The 22,391-nt window shown below is 49.0% G+C and overlaps 1 protein-coding gene across 1 annotated transcript in view; it reads right to left on the reverse strand.

Moving 5' to 3' along the window:
* MMP15 (matrix metallopeptidase 15) overlaps nt 1-18,511 on the reverse strand; it is a 33,548-nt gene extending 15,037 nt beyond the window's left edge. Inside the window, exons 1-5 of the mRNA XM_068264955.1 lie at nt 18,361-18,511; nt 11,569-11,730; nt 9,677-9,897; nt 7,971-8,109; nt 4,110-4,260 (exon numbers count right to left, since the gene is read on the reverse strand). Coding sequence (XP_068121056.1) covers nt 4,110-4,260; nt 7,971-8,109; nt 9,677-9,897; nt 11,569-11,730; nt 18,361-18,424 — 737 coding nt within the window. The 5' untranslated portion in view covers nt 18,425-18,511. The remainder of the gene's footprint in view (nt 1-4,109; nt 4,261-7,970; nt 8,110-9,676; nt 9,898-11,568; nt 11,731-18,360) is intronic.
* Nucleotides 18,512-22,391: the final 3,880 nt, after the last annotated feature.

A 22,391-nucleotide genomic window follows, 5' to 3' on the forward strand; every position in this document is an offset into this window, starting at 1 on the left:
CCATAGACTTTCATTGGTGAAGGCGAACGAGAAGGATAGATTTTGCGCAGTTCTGATCTCACAATCAATCCCTTTCTTGATCGGAAGCAGATCTGTGCATGCTGGAAATTATCAAACAACGGAAATGTCCTGTCCATCTGACATGTAAATTGTATAGTGTGTGTCCAGCCTTAGAAGTCTGATGGATGAGAGTGGCGCTCTTGCAAGCGATGTGCCCAGAGACGGTGGATTAGGATACAGCGCGTGGCTGTGCTTCTGATTCCATAGGATCTTCCTGTGTGACCCAGGACACGCATATCATCGGTGGGAGAGGGGAGACCTTCCTGTCCGCTTCGCTAGCCTCTTCTATTCTTATACTTTTCCTGTTTTTCAAACACATTTATCTAAACATCCCCCCGTATCTGAGGTCTTCTGTCAGTGAGAGAGAGAGGAGCCACTTCCCCCAGGCCCGAGCATGCACATCAACGCTCCAAAACAGGGTCATCACAGCGACCGCGAGCGTCAGTGCGTCCCCGCGCACCCAACAGAGAGGAGCCACTTCCCCCAGGCCCGAGCATGCACATCAACGCTCCAAAACAGGGTCATTACAGCGACTGCGAGCGTCAGTGCGTCCCCTCGCACCCAACAGAGAGGAGCCACTTCCCCCAGGCCCAAGCATGCACATCAACGCTCCAAAACAGGGTCATCACAGCGACCGCGAGCATCAGTGCGTCCCCGCGCACCCAACAGAGAGGAGCCACTTCCCCCAGGCCTGAGCATGCACATCAACGCTCCAAAACAGGGTCATCACAGCGACCGCGAGCGTCAGTGTGTCCCCGCGCACCCAACAGAGAGGAGCCACTTCCCCCAGGCTCAAGCATGCACATCAACGCTCCAAAACAGGGTCATCACAGCGACCGCGAGCGTCAGTGCATCCCCCCCGCACCCAACAGAGAGAAGCCACTTCCTCCAGGCCCGAGCATGCACATCAACGCTCCAAAACAGGGTCATCACAGCGACCGCGAGCGTCAGTGCGTCCCCGCGCACCCAACAGAGAGGAGACACTTCCCCCAGGCCGCCCAAGCATGCACATCAACTCTCCAAAACAGGGTCATCACAGCGACCGCGAGCGTCAGTGCGTCCCCGCGCACCCAACAGAGAGGAGCCACTTCCCCCAGGCCCGAGCATGCACATCAACGCTCCAAAACAGGGTCATCACAGCGACCGCGAGCGTCAGTGCGTCCCCGGGCACCCAACAGAGAGGAGCCACTTCCTCCAGGCCCGAGCATGCACATCAACGCTCCAAAACAGGGTCATCACAGCGACCGCGAGCGTCAGTGCGTCCCCGCGCACCCAACAGAGAGGAGCCACTTCCCCCAGGCCTGAGCATGCACATCAACGCTCCAAAACAGGGTCATCACAGCGACCGCGAGCGTCAGTGCGTCCCCGCGCACCCAACAGAGAGGAGCCACTTCCCCCAGGCCCGAGCATGCACATCAACGCTCCAAAACAGGGTCATCACAGCGACCGCGAGCGTCAGTGCGTCCCCGCGCACCCAACAGAGAGAAGCCACTTCCCCCAGGCCTGAGCATGCACATCAACGCTTCAAAACAGGGATCATCACAGTGACCGTGAGAGTCAGTGCGTCCCTGCGCACCCAACAGAGAGGAGCCACTTCCCCCAGGCCCGAGCATGCACATCAACGCTCCAAAACAGGGTCATCACAGCGACCGCGAGCGTCAGTGCGTCCCCGCGCACCCAACAGAGAGAAGCCACTTCCCCCAGGCCTGAGCATGCACATCAACGCTCCAAAACAGGGTCATCACAGCGACCGCGAGCGTCAGTGCATCCCCCCCGCACCCAACAGAGAGAAGCCACTTCCTCCAGGCCCGAGCATGCACATCAACGCTCCAAAACAGGGTCATCACAGCGACCGCGAGCGTCAGTGCGTCCCCGCGCACCCAACAGAGAGGAGCCACTTCCCCCAGGCCTGAGCATGCACATCAACGCTCCAAAACAGGGTCATCACAGCGACCGCGAGCGTCAGTGCGTCCCCGGGCACCCAACAGAGAGGAGCCACTTCCCCCAGGCCCGAGCATGCACATCACCGCTCCAAAACAGGGTCATCACAGCGACCGCGAGCGTCAGTGCGTCCCCGCGCACCCAACAGAGAGAAGCCACTTCCCCCAGGCCCCAGCATGCACATCAACGCTCCAAAACAGGGTCATCACAGCGACCGCGAGCGTCAGTGCGTCCCCGCGCACCCAACAGAGAGGAGCCACTTCCCCCAGGCCTGAGCATGCACATCAACTCTCCAAAACAGGGTCATCACAGCGACCGCGAGCGTCAGTGCGTCCCCGCGCACCCAACAGAGAGAAGCCACTTCCCCCAGGCCCGAGCATGCACATCAACGCTCCAAAACAGGGTCATCACAGCGACCGCGAGCGTCAGTGCGTCCCTGCGCACCCAACAGAGGAGCCACTTCCCCCAGGCTCAAGCATGCACATCAACGCTCCAAAACAGGGTCATCACAGCGACCGCGAGCGTCAGTGCGTCCCTGCGCACCCAACAGAGGAGCCACTTCCCCCAGGCTCAAGCATGCACATCAACGCTCCAAAACAGGGTCATCACAGCGACCGCGAGCGTCAGTGCGTCCCCGCGCACCCAACAGAGAGGAGCCACTTCCCCCAGGCCCAAGCATGCACATCAACGCTCCAAAACAGGGTCATCACAGCGACCGCGAGCGTCAGTGTGTCCCCGCGCACCCAACAGAGAGGAGCCACTTCCCCCAGGCTCAAGCATGCACATCAACGCTCCAAAACAGGGTCATCACAGCGACCGCGAGCGTCAGTGCATCCCCGCGCACCCAACAGAGAGGAGCCACTTCCCCCAGGCCCGAGCATGCACATCAACGCTCCAAAACAGGGTCATCACAGCGACCGCGAGCATCAGTGCATCCCCGCGCACCCAACAGAGAGGAGCCACTTCCCCCAGGCCCGAGCATGCACATCAACGCTCCAAAACAGGGTCATCACAGCGACCGCGAGCGTCAGTGCGTCCCCGCGCACCCAACAGAGAGGAGCCACTTCCCCCAGGCCCAAGCATGCACATCAACGCTCCAAAACAGGGTCATCACAGCGACCGCGAGCGTCAGTGCGTCCCCGCGCACCCAACAGAGGAGCCACTTCCCCCAGGCCTGAGCATGCACATCAACGCTCCAAAACAGGGTCATCACAGCGACCGCGAGCGTCAGTGCGTCCCCTCGCACCCAACAGAGAGGAGCCACTTCCTCCAGGCCCGAGCATGCACATCAACGCTCCAAAACAGGGTCATCACAGCGACCGCGAGCGTCAGTGCGTCCCCGCGCACCCAACAGAGAGGAGCCACTTCCCCCAGGCCCGAGCATGCACATCAACGCTCCAAAACAGGGTCATCACAGCGACCGCGAGCGTCAGTGCATCCCCCCCGCACCCAACAGAGAGGAGCCACTTCCCCCAGGCCCGAGCATGTACATCAACGCTCCAAAACAGGGTCATCACAGCGACCGCGAGCGTCAGTGCATCCCCGCGCACCCAACAGAGAGAAGCCACTTCCTCCAGGCCCGAGCATGCACATCAACGCTCCAAAACAGGGTCATCACAGCGACCGCGAGCGTCAGTGCGTCCCCGCGCACCCAACACTGCCGCAGCTCTAACACTCAACAAAGGAAACCTGGAGAGAAAGGGGTATGGAGGCTACTAAATGCTTGTGCAGGACATAATCATTATTTTGCATTTTTACAGCCTTATGTATAAAAACAATCCACTGCGCTCTTCCGGGAGTTAGACCTGCTTCACATAGCGTAACACTGCTTCATTTGGCATCTCTCTCATACTTCACCAAAACTTCAGTGACTGCCAGTGCAACACTGTGTGCCCACCACCTTAAACTGGGAGGCTCGCCAGATGCAGACCACCTTTTTTCAGGTGGGGCTCTCGCTCAAACCGTATGTCTCACTCCGCACTTCAGGGATTGTCAATCCAACAATTAAAACACCATGTTGTGCATCAAAATGGGCAGATACCGATGTCCTATCAAAAACTCATGTCTGTGCCCCCTAAGAGGTGCTCTAGCAGCTCATCAGCTCTTACCTGTCACCGCGGAAGAAGTAGGTGTGTCCTGTCGGCTCCCACCATATGGCCGTGTCTATCCTGTCATACGGGATGCCGTACCCGAAGCTGGTGAGAGGCTGCGGGTAACCACTCTCTAGGTTGGCCTCTCGGAATAACCAGTAGCGATCCCCTAGAAATCAGAAATCGGTTTAAAGAGGAACTTTTACGAAAAGGGGGAAAAAATAAATCAATACATTGCAAAGCGAGAAGGTAAACAATAGAGAGATCAAGAAATGATTGATAATCGCCAAGTAATCTGTTCATATTGTTTGATCCACAATCAGCCTGCATGTCATCATCTTTAGGGCTCGTTCCCACTGTTGCGACGCGATTTCGGCCGCATTCCGACGCTTGTAAAAACGCATGCGGATGAGTTTCCGCATGCGTTTTTACCCGCGATTTCGCGTGCGATTTCGCATGGCAGGGTGCCATGCGAAATTAACCATGACACTGCCAGGGCTAAATAAAATTGAAAAAGGTGCGAAATCGCACGCGAAATCGCGGGTAAAAACGCATGTAACAAACGCATGCGTTTTTACTATTAAATACATTAGCGGCGATTCGCACGGATTCCCGACGCAGGCGAAATCGTTGGCTCTTTTGTGCGTTTTTTTCACGCTGAAAAAAACGCACCTCAACAACGCTACAGTGGAAACAGGCCCATCCACTTGCATTACATGTGCGGATCTGCATGCGTTGGACGCATGCAGATTCGCGATAGTGGGAACGAGCCCTTACTGCTGGCAGACATGTAAATAACAGACAGCACCAGCTGCCATTATCTATAACTTCCCCCCTAATATTGCAATAGGCTAAGAGGATTTTTTTTAATAGATTGTGCATCTACTATCACAGATGGTAGGGAACCTATGGCTTGCCTCTTTTGATGGCTACATCTGGCTCACATACAAATCAGTAGGGGTTGAGTCACTAAGCTACACTGATCAAGCAGCACAGCTTAGTGTGGCAGCACAAGTAACATTTTCTTAGCAGTGCACGCTACTGCTGTAGCATGCACTGCTAACTTTGTCGAGCTCCACCCAAAACAAATGGCTGCTCCAATTGTCCCATCCTGGATCCTGTCAGGTCCAGTGACTTTGTAGGACGAGACCCCCGCACTTTGATTGGCCCTAAAGGCTGCCTGTCAAGTGGGGATCTTGTCCTACAAAGTGAATCAACCCCAAAGTCAGCTAGCTAATTGTACAAGCTGTTAGTCGGAATTTCTCCTGTCTCGGAAATTGCTGATGTTGCTGAAACCCAAGAGAAGCTGAAGACGTTTCTGACACTTCCGCTGCCCTGCGGATCAACTGTATACACATCACCATGGCAACAGGGACGGGAGCCCTACTGTCACAGTTTGAAACATATTGTATGGCTGTCATGCAATTACATTTTAAAATAAATGGCGTTTATGGCTCTCTCAGCCAAAAGGGTTCCTGACGCCTGATCCATCAGGACCTAGGTGGTGACATCACACTGTGGGAGGGGTTTCACCACAATATCATCCCCCCCCCCCCCCCCCATAATGATCTATTAGAGAAAAGCAATACATTTCTCAAGGGAAAGGGAGCATCAGCTACTGATTGGGATAAAGCACAATCCTGCGTTACAGGTCCTCTTTAAAGCCAATATCAAAAGGGCTGAGAAAAGAAATGGCCTATTCAGTGACCCGAATTCATCATAACTTGTAGTGCAGGACTGGCTGATCAGCTGGGACAATCCTGATCAGTGATAGATTTAGAGAAGGCAAATCCTGTCCTCAAATTAGGCAAATACTTTATTGAAACTCAATTCTCCAGCCGCAGTGTATTTACTTCAGAACATAGTGCAGAAGGGTTTAAGGAGAACTGAACTGTAAGGGCTATGGAGGCTGCCATATTTATTTCCTGTTAAATAATGCACATTGCCTGGCTGTCCTGCTGATCCTCTGCCTCTAATACTTATCACCATGCACCCTAAACTAACATGCCATTTACATGTTTATCATAAAGGGGAGCTTAAAGAAAACCTGTAATGAGAAAAACCTCCCCTGGGGGGTGCTCACCTCGGGTGGGGGAAGTCTCCGGATCCTATCGAGGCTTCCCCCGTCCTCCTTGGTCCCGTGGCGGCGGAAAAAATCCTCCCGGAATGGCGGCAATGTAAATATTTACCTTCCCGGCTCCAGTGCAGGCACAGTATCGGCTCGGAGATAGGCGGAAATAGGCAATCGCTGTCGGGCCGCTCTACTACTCAGGCGCAAGTCTCCTGCACCTACACAGTAAATCGGCTATTTCTGCCTATCTCCGTGCTGAGAGCCGCAACAGCGCCCCCGCTGGAGCCAGGGAAGGTAAATAAACCAGCGCTTGTCAGGCTTGTCGGGGGAGGATTGCCGGAGACTTCGGGGAGCCAGCGCTGGACTGCCTACAGCTACAGGGGAGGGGAAGCCTCATTGGGACCCTGAGGCTCCCCCCTCCCGAGGTGAGTACCCCCAGGGGACTTTTTTTTTTGTTACAGGGTCTCTTTAAGTGACATGTGACATGATGAGATAGACATGCGTATGGACAGTGCCTAGCACACAAATAACTATGCTGTGTTCCTTTTTTCCTTTCTCTGTCTGAAAGAGTTAATATTCAGCTATGAAACTTTAAAGAGACTCTGAAGTCTCTAGAAAACGCAGTTTTTATGTAACAAACACTGCATCCCCGCTGCTGAAATCTCAGTTAATCCCCCCGAAATCCCTCGTGGGAGATTTGGGCAGCGCTTCCGCATAGAGGCAGAGCTTTGAGCAGTAGCTCTGCCTCTCGTCCGTCAATCTGCACGGATCTCCGCCTCTCTCACTCTACTTTCACTGAAAGGGGCGGGGAGAGGCGGCGATCAGCGCTAATGCATGGAGGCAGAGCTACAGCCCAAAGCTCTGCTTCCCCGGGCAGCAAAATCCAGGACCAGAAAAGTTGTGGATTTTTGCACTGTGGTTTTGGGGGGGGATTGATTGAGATTTTAGTAGCGGGGATGCGGCGTTTCAGAGGGGGCATTCATGCCTTACAACATTGTAACATTAAAAACTGCGTTTTCTGGAGGCTTCAGAGTCTCTTTAAAACACAAAACCCACAGAAAAATTCTTCAGTAAATATATGTGTTGTAAAGACTTTTCATTGTGTGCTGTGCAAGAGTTCCGGTCTGCTCTAATGAGAAAACACAATGGGTGTGGCTGGATGGTGTAATGGTTAGGGGCTCTGCCTCTGACGCAGGAGACCAAGGTTCGAATCTTGACCCTGCCTGTTCAGTAAGCCAGCACCTATTCAGTAGGAGACCTTAGGCAAGTCTCCATAACACTACTACTGCCTATAGAGCGCCCCCTAGTGGCTGCTGCTCTGGCGCTTTGAGTCCGCCAGGAGAAAAGCGCGATAAAATGTTATTTGTCTTGTCATTTGTTAGTCTTGTGTGCAAAATGATGCTGCAGGGCTGTACATTGTTTTCCCACAAATGCGGACAACACGCATTAGATGTGAAGGAGTCCATTGACTTTCATTGGTTGTAAGTACTAATGCTAACTGACTTGCAGGGAAATGTGGGAGCCATATGATGATCAGTTGATACTGCTCCAGTGTACTCGCTTTCTACTTTAAAGGGCCGGTAACTATTCAGCAGAAAATGATGAGTTATAATGAAATATCAGAGATGAGACTGTGGGAACTGGGGGCTTCTCACAGACTCCACATGTACTAGATTCCTGTAAATCTGTCACCATGACGTCAGGGGTCCTGCACAGATCAGACTGCACTGTGTTCCTGTTGGAGTTTCCTGTTGGAGGTGACCTTCCCTGATATGACCCAGCCAGGGTAGTCCCAGTCTGACTCTCACCTTTAAAAAAGACAAATTTTCCATCGTGCCGTTCATAAACCGCGCTGATGTTGCCAGGCAACCCTCTCCAGAAGTGTCCGATCGGCATGGGGTAATTATCCAAGACGCGGTTATGCCGCACCCTCCAGAACCAGTTGCCCTGCATGGGAAAAAACATGAGATGAACAAGCTGAGGGCCGCGATGCACCGACAGAAGGTCCAGCGGTGGTAAAAGGGCACCTGTCACTGCTGTTTACCAAACACCTGCCAGTAACAACGTCACAATACCCTCAGCCTTTCTGCTAAAAACTAAAAGGCAACTATGTCAACCAGATGTTTATGTCAGGACTAGTATCTTGCACTTTTTGTGTATTTTTGTTTTAATAAGAAAAAATACATTTGTGGGTTATGTTTTATGCTGAGTACACACGATGCGTTTTTTCCATCTGATTGATTTCCGATTCAATTTTCCGATCGATTTCCAATTAAATTCTGTTATCTTTGCTTATCTATTTCCATTCACTTCTATGAGAAATCGATCAGAAAAATGATCAAAAATAAGATCGGACATGTCGGAAATTATCTATCGAACCCATCTATCTAACGCTGGATCCACACCATATAATTTTTCGGCCGATTTACCTGCCAGATCGATTATTTCCAGCATGTCCGTTATAAGAATCGAACGATTTTTTGAGCAATTTTCTGACCGATTTCAGTAGAAACTAACGGAAATCTGTCATAAAATCGCTAAAAAAAAAAATCGTTTAATTCTCAGATCGGACATGCTGGAAATAATCGATCGCCAGATAAATCGGTCAAGAAATTGTATGGTGTGTACCTAGCATTAGGTTTCTTGTGTTCTACTTGTAAATGATAAAAGTTTACTTGGTCCAGTAAACTCTGATATAGTAAACTTCTGACTATTGTACATTCAGTCCCCAGGTCCTGACCATGCGCCTGTATGAATATGCGATGTATAACAATGTATGGGGGCAGCACGGTGGCGTTGGGGTTAGCGCTCTCGCCTTGCAGCGCTGGCTCCCCGGTTCCAATCCCAGCCAGGGCACTATCTGCATGGAGTTTGTATGCTGTCTATGTGGGTTTCCTCCAGATACTCCAGTTTCCTCCCACATCCCAAAAACATACAGTTAATTGGCTTCCCCCTAAATTGTCCCTAGACTACTATCCATACATAGACATATGACTATGGTAGGGATTACATTGTGACAAGACAATATACTCTGTACAGCGCTGCGGAAGATGTCAGCACTATATAAATACTAAACAATAACTACTATTGCTGCATATTGGTCTGTAAACTTGCCTTCCCAGTGCTGTTTAGCCAAGTGGAATTCTCATCCCGCCTCCAGCATATTTTCTACTGGCTTCAGAATTCTCTATAAACAAACATTCTGCAGAGCTGCACCTGACAGGACCAAAGATGTCACCACCAGTGATAAATCTCAGAATGTAAATCGGGAAGAGGAGAGATTCCACAATGGGCAAACACTGACTATAATAATTTAAAAATGAATATAATTAATTACGTTATTTTTACTAGAGTTCCTCTTTAGGATTTTAGTAACAAACAGTGAAGGGGGCGGGGCGTTGAAAATCAGAGTTAAGAAAAAGCGCTGAGGCTGAGTTTCCAGAGTGTTTGCTTATTCAGCCAGGGAGTAGTGCAGGGAAACGGTAATTTATCATACGATTAGTTCTCTCCTCACCTTGAACACAAACATCTCCCCTCGCAGGACCGTCACGGCATCGAAGTTCCCCTCGCAGATGTTGGGTCCGTACCGATCGGGAGGGGAGGGGCTCCTGGGAGGCGGGTTTCCGGGCCGATCCGGCCTGCCTCTTGGGGGCGGTGGCCTGGGAGGTCTCTGGTCGGGGTTCCCTGGCGTGGGGATGGGGGAGAGGGTGCTGCTGCCATCCTGGGTAGGGTTCCCTGAAAATGGAAGAGGGTTGCATTTACTGTCATGCATGCTGAGTTCAGGACCACGAGGATATTAGCAGATGTAGAATGATTGCACACAGCAGCGACAGGACCAGATTACCGGAGAGGATTCACTTCTAAATCAGAAAGCGAAGGTGAAACATTGCAAGATCATTAATGAGATCGCACGATCATTAATGAGATCGCAAGATCATTAACGAGATCGCAAAATCATTAACGAGATCAAAAGATCATTAACGAGATTGCAAAATCATTAAAAAATGAGCAATTCCTGATGGTTAGCAACGAGCGAACGATGTCGGATACAGCCTGCAGATTGGCGAAAATGAGGACCCGGAAGAGTGCAACTAGGCACACACAAGTAGTTTCAAGGCACCCTAAGCAGTCAATAACAATGAAATTGTGACTCACCTGGGCTTCCTCCAGCCCCCCATAGCCCATGAGGACCCTCGGCGTCCCGCTGGCTCCTCTACCGCCCGCTGGCAGCTCCGTTAATTGTTGACCTCGGCTGGATATCGCTCGTGGTTGCCCCCGCCATGCACGTTACCCGTCATGTTACTGGCTGGAGTGAGAGTCCTGCGTATGCACGGTTCTCTAAGACTGACCCACGCATGCGCAGGACTCTCACGCCAGCCGGTGTGATGATGCATAGTGTGCTTGGGGGGACATGCATGAATTCGCCGACTAACAGAGCGTCCAGAGGGACTGGGAGAGGAGCCAGGAGGACACCGGGGACCTCGCGGGCTATTGGGGGGGGGGGGGGGGGGGGCTGGAGAAAGCCCCAGGTAAGTCCAAATTGCGTTTTTAGCCTGAGCTCTGGGTTCCTTTTAATAGAGCGACCGTTCGATATAGACGACCAACAGCGATTATTGTGCGAAGCAATCTGCCAGGATGAATCGGTCTTTTACTATCCTTGGGGCACTTTTTTTTTTTTAACGATTATCAGCAGACCAGCCAGTCCTCGTTTGTGTCGAGTGACGGCGGTTGAGCGTGTGTACAGAGCTCAAATCTCAGGGCTCATTTCCACTGGGTGCTCCACCTGTTTCTGAATTGGGATCGCCGCTGTGACCCCCCCCTCCAAGAGTACAGGCATCGCGGGCAGACAGACAGTGGAGGAGTCGCTAGGCCGATTCCTGATAGAGATGTTGAACTCTATAGGAAATCGTTCGGTGGAGTATGGGCAGCCAACAGATATCGCTCTGATCAGATTCGATCAAAGAGAGATCTGTATCATTCTCAATCTGCACATACATTTATATGATTTATTTATTGAATTTATAAAGCGGCAACATATTACGCAGCGCTGATACACTGCCTGATGTAAGGCCACCTTAGGATTGCACAACCAGATTGTAAGGTGTATTTTTACTATAGTAATTATCGGATTAGGAGCCATCTCATGTCTCTAGGCAGATTACGCAGATTCTTTTGATCTGATAGGTGAAAACAGAACAGTAGCTGATGAAAACACAAGCCATCCTTGCTTCGCAGATGCTGATGAGCAGAGCGGAGGATCAGCGATGTGCACAGCGGGTATAAAGCATCTCTCAGCGCCGGCAGGAAGTGAGGAGGAAGAGGACGCAGCATGGAGGGGTCAGCGGGGGTGCGCAGTGCCGGAGGGGGGAAATTGCCGAGACTTAGATTTGGCTCGTCAGTCCTCACCGTACAGCTGCTGGATTCCTCGTCTGTCATCGTCAGGCAGCTGGAAGCCTTCGGTGTCCATCCACTGGTAGAATGGAGCCATGATAGCCATGGGGTTGTTAGAGTGCTCCAGACCCAGAGAGTGTCCGAGCTCATGGACCGCCACCAGGAACAGGTGATTCCCTGCAGAGGGGGACACAGAGGGTCAGGATACACCAAACAGCCACACACAGAGCTGGCCCTACATCCATAGACAGTGGTTGCCTACAGAGGGGAACACAGAGGGTCAGGATACACCAAACACAGAGCTGGCCCTACATCCACAGACAATGGTTGCCTACAGAGGGGGACACAGAGGGTCAGGATACACCAAACACAGAGCTGGCCCTACATCCACAGACAATGGTTGCCTACAGAGGGGAACACAGAGGGTCAGGATACACCAAACACAGAGCTGGCCCTACATCCACAGACAATGGTTGCCTACAGAGGGGAACACAGAGGGTCAGAATACACCAAACAGCCACACACAGGACTGGAGGTACATCCACAGACAATGGTTCCCTACAGAGGGGGACACAGAGGGTCAGGATACACCAAACAGCCACACACAGACCTGGCCCTACATCCACAGGCAATGGCTTTCTGAGCACTAAAGGTGGGTACACACATCAGATAAAAGTCTTTGGAAAATGAAAGATCACAGACCAATTTTACCCCCTTCCATGTAGTATGAGAGCCATACCTACACAGTCTATTCTATGGAGCTGCGCTCCCCATCAGACAGAAATCTTACCCCCTTCCATGTAGTATGAGAGCCACACCTACACAGTCTATTCTATGGAGCTGAACTCCCCATCAGACAGAGATCTTACCCCCTTCCATGTAGTATGAGAGCCATACCTACACAGTCTATTCTATGGAGCTGCACTCCCCATCAGACAGAAATCTTACCCCCTTCCATGTAGTATGAGAGCCACACCTACACAGTCTATTCTATGGAGCTGCACTCCCCATCAGATAGAAATCTTACCCCCTTCCATGTAGTATGAGAGCCACACCTACACAGTCTATTCTATGGAGCTGAACTCCCCATCAGACAGAGATCTTACCCCCTTCCATGTAGTATGAGAGCCATACCTACACAGTCTATTCTATGGAGCTGCACTCCCCATCAGACAGAAATCTTACCCCCTTCCATGTAGTATGAGAGCCATACCTACACAGTCTATTCTATGGAGCTGCACTCCCCATCAGACAGAGATCTTACCCCCTTCCATGTAGTATGAGAGCCATACCTACACAGTCTATTCTATGGAGCTGAACTCCCCATCAGACATAAATCTTTGCAAGATGCTGCACACAAAGATGCTGCACACATGCAACAGATCAGTATCTGCAAAAGATCCGTTCCTGCAAAATGCATTCATAGTCTTATGCTGGGCATATACGGTGAGTTTGATATCATCAATCGAGCCGCTGATGGCTCGATTGATAATATTCAACCTGTCTGATACCCCGCCGGATCGATACAGCGCTCGATACCGGCGGGGAAAACAATGGGAAGAAACCAGCGGCTGATTAGCAGCGCTCGCGGGGACGTGCGAGAATTGATCCGCGCGCACGAGCGGTGACGCGCCGGCATCGAGCCGCTGGCTCGATACCGGCGCAAAAACTCACTGTGTATGCCCAGCATAAGATATCTGCAGATCTCATACACACCTTGTTTAACGGACAATCATCTGCAGATCGGATCCACCAGGATGGATTTTCAGATCTGCAGATGATTGTCCATTAAACAAGGTGTGTATGAGATCTGCAGAGATCATAGACTATGTATACATTTTGCAGGAACGGATCTTTTGCAGATACTGATCTTTTGTGTCTGTACAGCATCTGTGTGTGCAGCATCTTGCAAAGATTTCTGTCTGATGGGGAGTGCAGCACCATAGAATAGACTGTAGGTGTGGCTCTCATACTACATGGAAGGGGGTAAGATTTCTGTCTGATGGGGAGTGCAGCTCCATAGAATAGACTGTGTAGGTATGGCTCTCATACTACATGGAAGGGGGTAAGATTTCTGTCTGATGGGGAGTGCAGCTCCATAGAATAGACTGTGTAGGTGTGGCTCTCATACTACATGGAAGGGGGTAAGATTTCTGTCTGATGGGGAGGGCAGCTCCATAGAATAGACTGTGTAGGTGTGGCTCTCATACTACATGGAAGGGGGTAAGATTTCTGTCTGATGGGGAGTGCAGCTCCATAGAATAGACTGTGTAGGTGTGGCTCTCATACTACATGGAAGGGGGTAAGATTTCTATCTGATGGGGAGTGCAGCTCCATAGAATAGACTGTGTAGGTGTGGCTCTCATACTACATGGAAGGGGGTAAGATCTCTGTCTGATGGGGAGTGCAGCTCCATAGAATAGACTGTGTAGGTGTGGCTCTCATACTACATGGAAGGGGGTAAGATTTCTGTCTGATGGGGAGTGCAGCTCCATAGAATAGACTGTGTAGGTGTGGCTCTCATACTACATGGAAGGGGGTAAGATCTCTGTGTGATGGGGAGTGCAGCTCCATAGAATAGACTGTGTAGGTGTGGCTGTCATACTACATGGAAGGGGGTAAGATCTCTGTCTGATGGGGAGTGCAGCTCCATAGAATAGACTGTGTAGGTGTGGCTCTCATACTGCATGGAAGGGGGTAAGATTTCTGTCTGATGGGGAGTTCAGCTCCATAGAATAGACTGTGTAGGTGTGGCTCTCATACTACATGGAAGGGGGTAAGATTTCTGTCTGATGGGGAGTGCAGCTCCATAGAATAGACTGTGTAGAGTATGGCTCTCATACTACATGGAAGGGGGTAAGATTGGTCTGTGATCTTTCATTTTCCAAAGACTTATCTGATGTGTGTACTCACCTTAAGAATAGATGTTCATCTGCAAACCCATATTCCAAACACCACTAATAATAAAATGGCTTCATCTCACTCGAGGAAAAAGCAGACTCTCAGCTCACACAGCTAAATTATCTCACACCAGGGAGTCGGCCAGTCCACACCCGGGTCCATACAAGGTGTAATGAGGAACAGCAGAAAAGAGAGGAGGACTGGGTCTCGACCTGGATTGTAAGCAACAATGGCTGCATTTATTATACTATAATTCACAAAAACACACAACGTTTCGACCAGCGGCCTTTATCAAGTGTTCTTTGATGAAGGCCGCTGGCCAAAACGTGTGTTTTTGTGAATTATAGTATAATAAATGCAGCCATTGTTGCTTACAATCCAGGTCGAGACCCAGTCCTCCTTTCTTTTCTGCTGTTCAACTCACTAGAGGCCTGATGCAGTAACTCCGGTAAAGCTGCCCTGCACAGGGAGTGCACGGCAAGTTTACCGCTACTAATGCCGGGCGAGAAAACCCAATGGGAGGAAACCCATAAGCGGCACACATGTTACCAGATTCATGCACACAGTGCTATGGTAATGCATTTTGTCATACCAACGCGCATGTGAACCCGCTAACGTTTCTGCTGCTAACATTCTGGGCTCCCTTGGCAATAGTAATGGTAAAAAAGCCTTGCTACGCATGGCAACGTTATTGAAGTTTAACACATCAGGGCCCTAAGACAGGTTGGATAAAAATGTCACGTGTTCGGTAATTTACCTCATGCAGCATTTTAGACTTTCCCCCAAATACACTTAGAATGTCACACAGGCGGCAATAGTTGGTAACTTACCGAAAAACTGCATTACTATTCACTGAGATTTCTACCTCATGCGGTATTTTGTTTGTATTTTAAAGAGGAACTGAATTAAAAATGACAATGTATAAAATCGATTTTTTATTATAATAATTTATAGATTATTTAGTCAGTGTTTGCCCATTGTAACATCTTTCCTCTCCCTGATTTACATTCTAAATAAATGTATGTGTAAAATACAGACCAATTTGTGGGCAAAGGTTAATATCAATGTACACTTATATTGGAGGTATCAGTATTACTCAGTTGTTAATTCAGAGAAATGGAATGATCCTACCTTAATAAGTAGTCACTTCCATACGGTTAGGTGTAAAACTAAAATTTATTGTAGCACTTTAAAATGACAATGCGTTTTGCGGTTAAAACCGCTTCATCAGGTCGTATATCGTACCTATTCCAAAGGTTCTCCAGACTAACCTTTGCCCACAAATTGGTCTGTATTTTACACATAAATTTATCTATTGAGTTGGAAGCCTGATCAAAAGTACCTCCAAGGGCGCCTCCTACCCTCCCGTGTTGTTTACTCCCCCTGGGATCAGGAGTCACCACCTTGGCAGGTGGCATCTTTCTGCAGGAGCTGCGACCATCAACATTACCTCACAAGGCCGAGTGGGGACGGTACTTCCCCACATGCGACATATACTGGTTGCCTCATGTGCAACCTAGCTTTGTGAGTATATACGATCTTTTCTTACTAACGAAAGGAACCGTTTGTGAGATACTACACTAGATTGGGCTCCCGGTGTCTTCCCGTCCCTCTTTTATTCCTTCAGCATACACTCTGATTTACATTCTGGAATTTATCCCAGGTAGCAGTATCTCTATTTCCGCCAGGTGATCTCTGCAGAATGTTATTTACTGAGAGTTTGAAAGCCAGTAGGAAAGATCTCTGGTCTCCCATAATGGTGGAGGGGGAGGGGGGATTTGTATAATAAACAGCCTAGGCCAAGCCTCAGTGGGTGGGCGGGGATACATAGCAGTATAAAGCTATGGGCTGAGACACAAATATAGCCATATCCATTGCCACCACTATGGACCCAAACTACACTGTCCACTATAACCTCATCAACAAATGTAGTCCAACCCTCTATCCCCCTCCCCCACCATAGCCCTGACCACAAATATTGAGCAGGGACAAGGTCCTCCAGCACCCAAGGCTGAGACACCAAAGTGCGCCCCTCCATCCCTCCCACCCCAGCCGTCACACACTGATTGCTATTAGACTAATGCTACGTACACACATGCGACAACGATCGTTCGTTAAGAACGACGAACGAACTTTTAATTGATGAAAGAACAACCTAAGTAAAGTTAGTTTTAAAATGTGTGTAACGATCTGATCGTTAGAACGAACGTTACATCACAGAAAGCAACTATTGCGCCTGCGCATAAAAATGAGAAGTTCCATGGAGAAATAGTGAAATGCGCATGTCAAGCCTAGTACGAACGATCGTTTCCAACGATGTACTACTTTTGCAAACGATCGTCGTTGGTTAAAATCCGCCGAGACAGAACTTTCTTTTGTAGCGATTTGGCTCGTTCGTCGTTTGCCTTAATAGTCGGTGGTTCGTTTTTTGTAACGATCGTCGTTGGTAAAGATCGGGGAACGATCGTTACAAACGACTATAGTCGCATGTGTGTACGCACCTTAAGAGGTGCCACAGGGCCCACAACCTCCCCAACACCTTGATATCTAGTTATCTGGCTTGCAGTCACTGCTATGTATCCCCTTTTCTTATTTCTTTCTGCTTCAAACACAATTAGGAATGACAGGTGAATGAATTGTGCACCCCCTGCTACACTGCGCCCTGAGGCTGGAGCCTCTCCAGCCTATGCCTCGGCCCTGTAGCCCGAGCCACCAATATAGCCCCACCTTTATCTGTAGCCTCCACTACAACCTGAGCTGCCAATATAGCTCCACCCTCCACTCCAACCCCACCCCAACTACATCTACTGTGTCCACTACAGCCTCAGTCACTAAGAAAGCCCCACCCACTGTCTCCACTACAGCCTGAGCTGCCAATATAGCTCCACCCTCCACTTCAACCCCACCCCAACTACATCTATTGTCTACATTACAGCCTCAATCACTAAGAAAGCCCCACCCACTGTCTCCACTACAGCCCCAAACACAAAGAGGTGCCGCCCACTGTCACAATAATAGCATAAATCACAATAAAGCTCCACCTACTGCCTGTGCCAAAGCCCAACCACCAACATAGTGTCATCACCTTCCTTTACTTAAAGAGAAACTCCGACCAAGAATTTAACTTTATCGCAATCAGTAGCTGATACCCCCTTTTACATGAGAAATCTATTCCTTTTCACAAACAGACCATCAGGGGGCGCTGTGTGGCTGATATTGTGGTGAAACCCCTCCCACAGGAAACTGTGAGGACCATGGTCCTGGCAGTTTCCTGTCTGTAAACCTTGCTGCATTGTGGGAAATAGTTGTTTACAGCTGTCTCCAACTGCCAAAACAGCTAGCAGCAGCTACATAACCTGCCCACAGTAAAAATGTCACCATGTAATAAATGTCAGAATGTAAATCAGGGATTTACAAGATTGAAAAGATTTTACAATGGGCAAACCCTGACTAAATCATTTATACATAATTATTGTAAAAATGAAGCACTTTTTTTATAACATTATTTTCACTGGAGTTCCTCTTTAAGATCAACCAGCATTATGTTTCTACCCAGTGCCTACAGTAGAGCCCAACCCACCTGCAAGGTACTTCACAACCCCTTATAAATAAAACTCCAGCTTACTGCCTCCAGCTTGAACTTTTACCATTGTCCCATAACCAATATACCCCCGCTCTCTGCTTCCATAGGTACAACCAATCCAATAGTCCTTTCAGTATAAGCCCAATCACAAATACTTTCCCCCCATAAACCTTCAGTACAGATGAAGCCACTGCTGTCAATACAGTCTTACTAACTTCTTCAGTATTTCCCCAACCACCAATACCCATATAACTCCAGGCACTAGATGCCCTATAGCTCCACTCAATGCACACCCAAGGCACTACCATTGTTTTCAGTCTTACCTGTTACATCTGCATTGTCCACAGTCCAAGGTTCTTCAGAGTCAAAATGTGCATCGCCCCCCATCCCTGGCCCTGGGAAGTAAGCATGTGCCAGGAACCCGCCAGGGCCATCGAAAGGAGAGCTGTCACCATGGAATCCGTGGGCAAAAAGTATCACAATGTCTGCAGTGGCTTGGCGCTGGCGTAGGGATTCATAGGGAACTTCTGTGAAGGTGAGGGGAGTAGCGCTGGACCACACGGCGAAGGCTTTACGGATGGAGTCCACCGAGTTGTACACGCCCAGCTTGTCTGAGTAGTTCTGGATACTAAGGGAAAGAAATTGAAGAAGGGTTGTAAAGTGATATAAGGTTTAAAAAAAAATGCCTACGTGAGTTCAACTGTCTCACCATAAAAGGAGGGAACTGTGATAAAGGACTAGTAATATTAGTTATGTTAGTGATAAAGGACTAGTAATATTAGTTATGTTAGTGATAAAGGACTATGCTTTTCCAAAATCTGTACTCAGAGAAGAAGGGACTGCAATATGTCACGTATAGAAGACCCCAAACCATCTCCAGCCACCATCTATCCATGGAGAAGAAGGGACTGTGATATGTGACATATAGAAGACCCCAAACCATCTCCATCCGCCATCTATCCATGGAGAAGAAGGGACTGTGATATGTGACATATAGAAGACCCCAAACCATCTCCAGCCACCATCTATCCATGGAGAAGAAGGGACTGTGATATGTGACATATAGAAGACCCCAGACCATCTCCATCCGCCATCTATCCATGGAGAAGAAGGGACTGTGATATGTGACATATAGAAGACCCCAGACCATCTCCATCCGCCATCTATCCATGGAGAAGAAGGGACTGTGATATGTGACATATAGAAGACCCCAAACCATCTCCAGCCACCATCTATCCATGGAGAAGAAGGGACTGTGATATGTGACATATAGAAGACCCCAAATCATCTCCATCCGCCATCTATCCATGGAGAAGAAGGGACTGCAATATGTCACGTATAGAAGACCCCAGACCATCTCCAGCCACCATCTATCCATGGAGAAGAAGGCACAGCAATATGTGATCTATGGAAGCAACCAACTCTTTTTCTCTGTTTAAAGGGGCGCTATGGCGCAAACTTGTAGAATTTAAAATATGTGCAAACAGACAAATAAGAAATACGTTTTTTTTCCAGAGTAAAATGAGGCATACATTACTTTTCTCCCATGTTGCTGTCACTTACAGTAGGTAGCAGAAATCTGACAGAAGTGACAGGTTTTGGACTAGTCCATCTCTTCATAGGGGATTCTCAGCAAGGCTTTTATTCTTTATAAAGCTATTCCCTAAAAAGGATTTAAACAAAGATGCTGGCCAGCTTTCCCTGCTTACTACAGTTTTTTGGCAGTTGGACAGACAACTGCCATTCACTAAGTGCTTTTGAAAATAAATCCCTGAGAATCCCCTATGAAGAGATGGATTAGTCCCAAACCTGTCACTTCTGTCAGATTTCTACTACCTACTGTAAGTGACAGCAACATAGGAGAAAAGTAATTTCTGGCGCATTTTACTCTGGAAAAAAAACGTACTACTCATTTCTATATGTTTGCACATATTTTAAATTTTACAATTTTTCGCCATAGTGCCCCTTTAAAGCAGACCCAAACCAAAAATGTTTTTAATTTAAAATATATAGTTGCAGCACTCTGACATATACAAAGATAAATAAACACTCCTTCAAGCCTATGAGCATTTCAGTGCATGCTTTTCACCCTTCTCTTCCCATAACTAGGGTTATACAGGTGGCAGCCATTAGCAGTTCCTACATTGCCGGACACCACCTACTCCACCAGTCTGTCGGATTCTGTCCCGGCAATATGAAAGGAAGGGAGGGGTTCCTCCAATAAATGTAAAATATTTTATATTTGTCATCATGCAGCTGAAAAAAGGCTGCTATTTATTATTATAAGTTAGAAAACAGATTTTATTTCTGAAATCTTGTATTTTTAATTTGGGTCCACTTTAATCTAATTTTGGAAAATACAATTAAGAAAAATGTTTAAAAGCTCATAATCCATGAAATGGTATTTAGCCTCCAGTGTAAGGACTCAGTTCCATTCACATTGCTTCCTATCGGACCATCTCCAGCTGCCATCTATCCATGGAGAAAGCAGCACTGCAATATGTAATCTATGAAAGCAACAGAGTCTCCTCCAATCACCATCCATAATTGACTTGGTCAAGTATTTTCTTCTGACAAATCTCATTTTGAAAAATACAATTAAGAAAAAGGTTAAAAATTCATGACGCCTGGTCTCCAGTGTAAACGCACATCGGCCGTACACAATGCTCCCCATCGCTCAGCAACGGATTGTTCCATTCATCTGTACGGGGGGGGGGGGGGGGGGGGGAGGGGGGGGGGGTGCTGCTCCCCTTCCATCTACACCTCACTGGGTGCACCAGAATTAGGCTGACAGGTCAGTTTACTTATTTACCCTTCATCTGATTGGTCAGGTTTAAAAGTCTTGAAGACTGCTGACAGCACAGGATGTCAAATCTCCATAGAGTCATCTAGACTTAATAAACATGTGCCTCAGAACCTCGCTGGATGGAGCTCCATACATAATAATATTAGTGGCTCGAGCAGAGCACATCATTGAGACACGGGGACATTTATCAAGAGTGTCCGAGACAAAATATTGGTAGGTTTTTAGAAATCCGTGCAGAACTGTCTTAGACATATAAAGAAATCACTAAATAGTGCAGATTCCTTCTAAAACTGTTGTAAAATAGGAGGAGTTAGGAAGATCTCTCAGACAGTGCAGTGTGTGAGGGAAATTGCTGTTGCTGAGGTAACCAGTACATCTGCTGTATTGATACTGGCAAGCTCTGAGGAGGAATTCAGCAGGAGGATGAGCACTTCACAAATCATGTCTAGCCTGCACTGCTGCACTATCTGTAGAACTGCTATCAAGCACTTCTTAATCTGCACTTTTCATCACTAGTGCAGCTCTAGAAATTCATGCTAAACTGCCACTATTACCTAGGATTTAAGAAGGTTCTTATTATCATGCAGAACTGTTCTCCCTGCTGGTTAGAACCGTTTAAGAAGAAATAACTGTTGGTAATGCTTTAACCACTTGCCGACCGCGCACTCATAACGCGCGTCGGCAAAGTGGTAGCTGCAGGACCAGCGACGCAGTATTGCGTCGCCAGCTGCAGGCTAATTAATCAGGCAGCAGCCGCTCGCGCGAGCGGCTGCTTCCTGTCAGTTCACGGCGGGGGGCTCCGTGAATAGCCTGCGTGCCGCCGATGGCGGCTCGCAGGCTAAATGTAAACACAAGCGGAAATAATCCGCTTTGTTTACATTGTACGGCGCTGCTGCGCAGCAGCGCCGTAAGGCAGATCGGCGATCCCCGGCCAATCAGCGGCCGGGGATCGCCGCCATGTGACAGGGGACGTCCTGTCACTGGCTGCACAGGACGGATAGTGTCCTGTGCAGCCCCGATCACCGGGGATGACAGGGAGGAGAGGGAGGGGGGAATTTCGCCGCGGAGGGGGGCTTTGAGGTGCCCCCCCCGCAACATGCCAGCCAAGAGGAGCGATCAGACCCCCCTGCACACCATCCCCATAGGGGGGAAAAAAGGGGGGCGATCTGATCGCTCTGCGTGCACCCTGAGCTGTGCTGGGGGCTGCAGAGCCCACCCAGCACAGATCACAGAATACTGCGCTGGTCCTTAAGGGGGGGTAAAGGGGGGGTCCTCAAGTGGTTAATAAATCTGTCCCACAGTGTTATTCACGCTGCACCTCCCTGTGTGTAACCTGCACGGCGGGGAGAGACCCGGAAATCACGGAGAGAGTGAAGAGTGCTGCAGGGCGAGGACTTTCCAGATGGTATAAACTGCTCATGATAAACATTTTATTTGTTTTCACCCAACGGAGGAAAAGTTTAAAGTCCAGCCCCACCTGACCACACGCTGTAATACAGCCAATAAAATGATCACGCCGGGGTGTAAGTGGTTTCTGTCAACGCATCA

This window comes from Hyperolius riggenbachi, unplaced genomic scaffold (assembly GCF_040937935.1).
Source record: "Hyperolius riggenbachi isolate aHypRig1 unplaced genomic scaffold, aHypRig1.pri scaffold_301, whole genome shotgun sequence".
NCBI lineage: Eukaryota > Metazoa > Chordata > Amphibia > Anura > Hyperoliidae > Hyperolius > Hyperolius riggenbachi.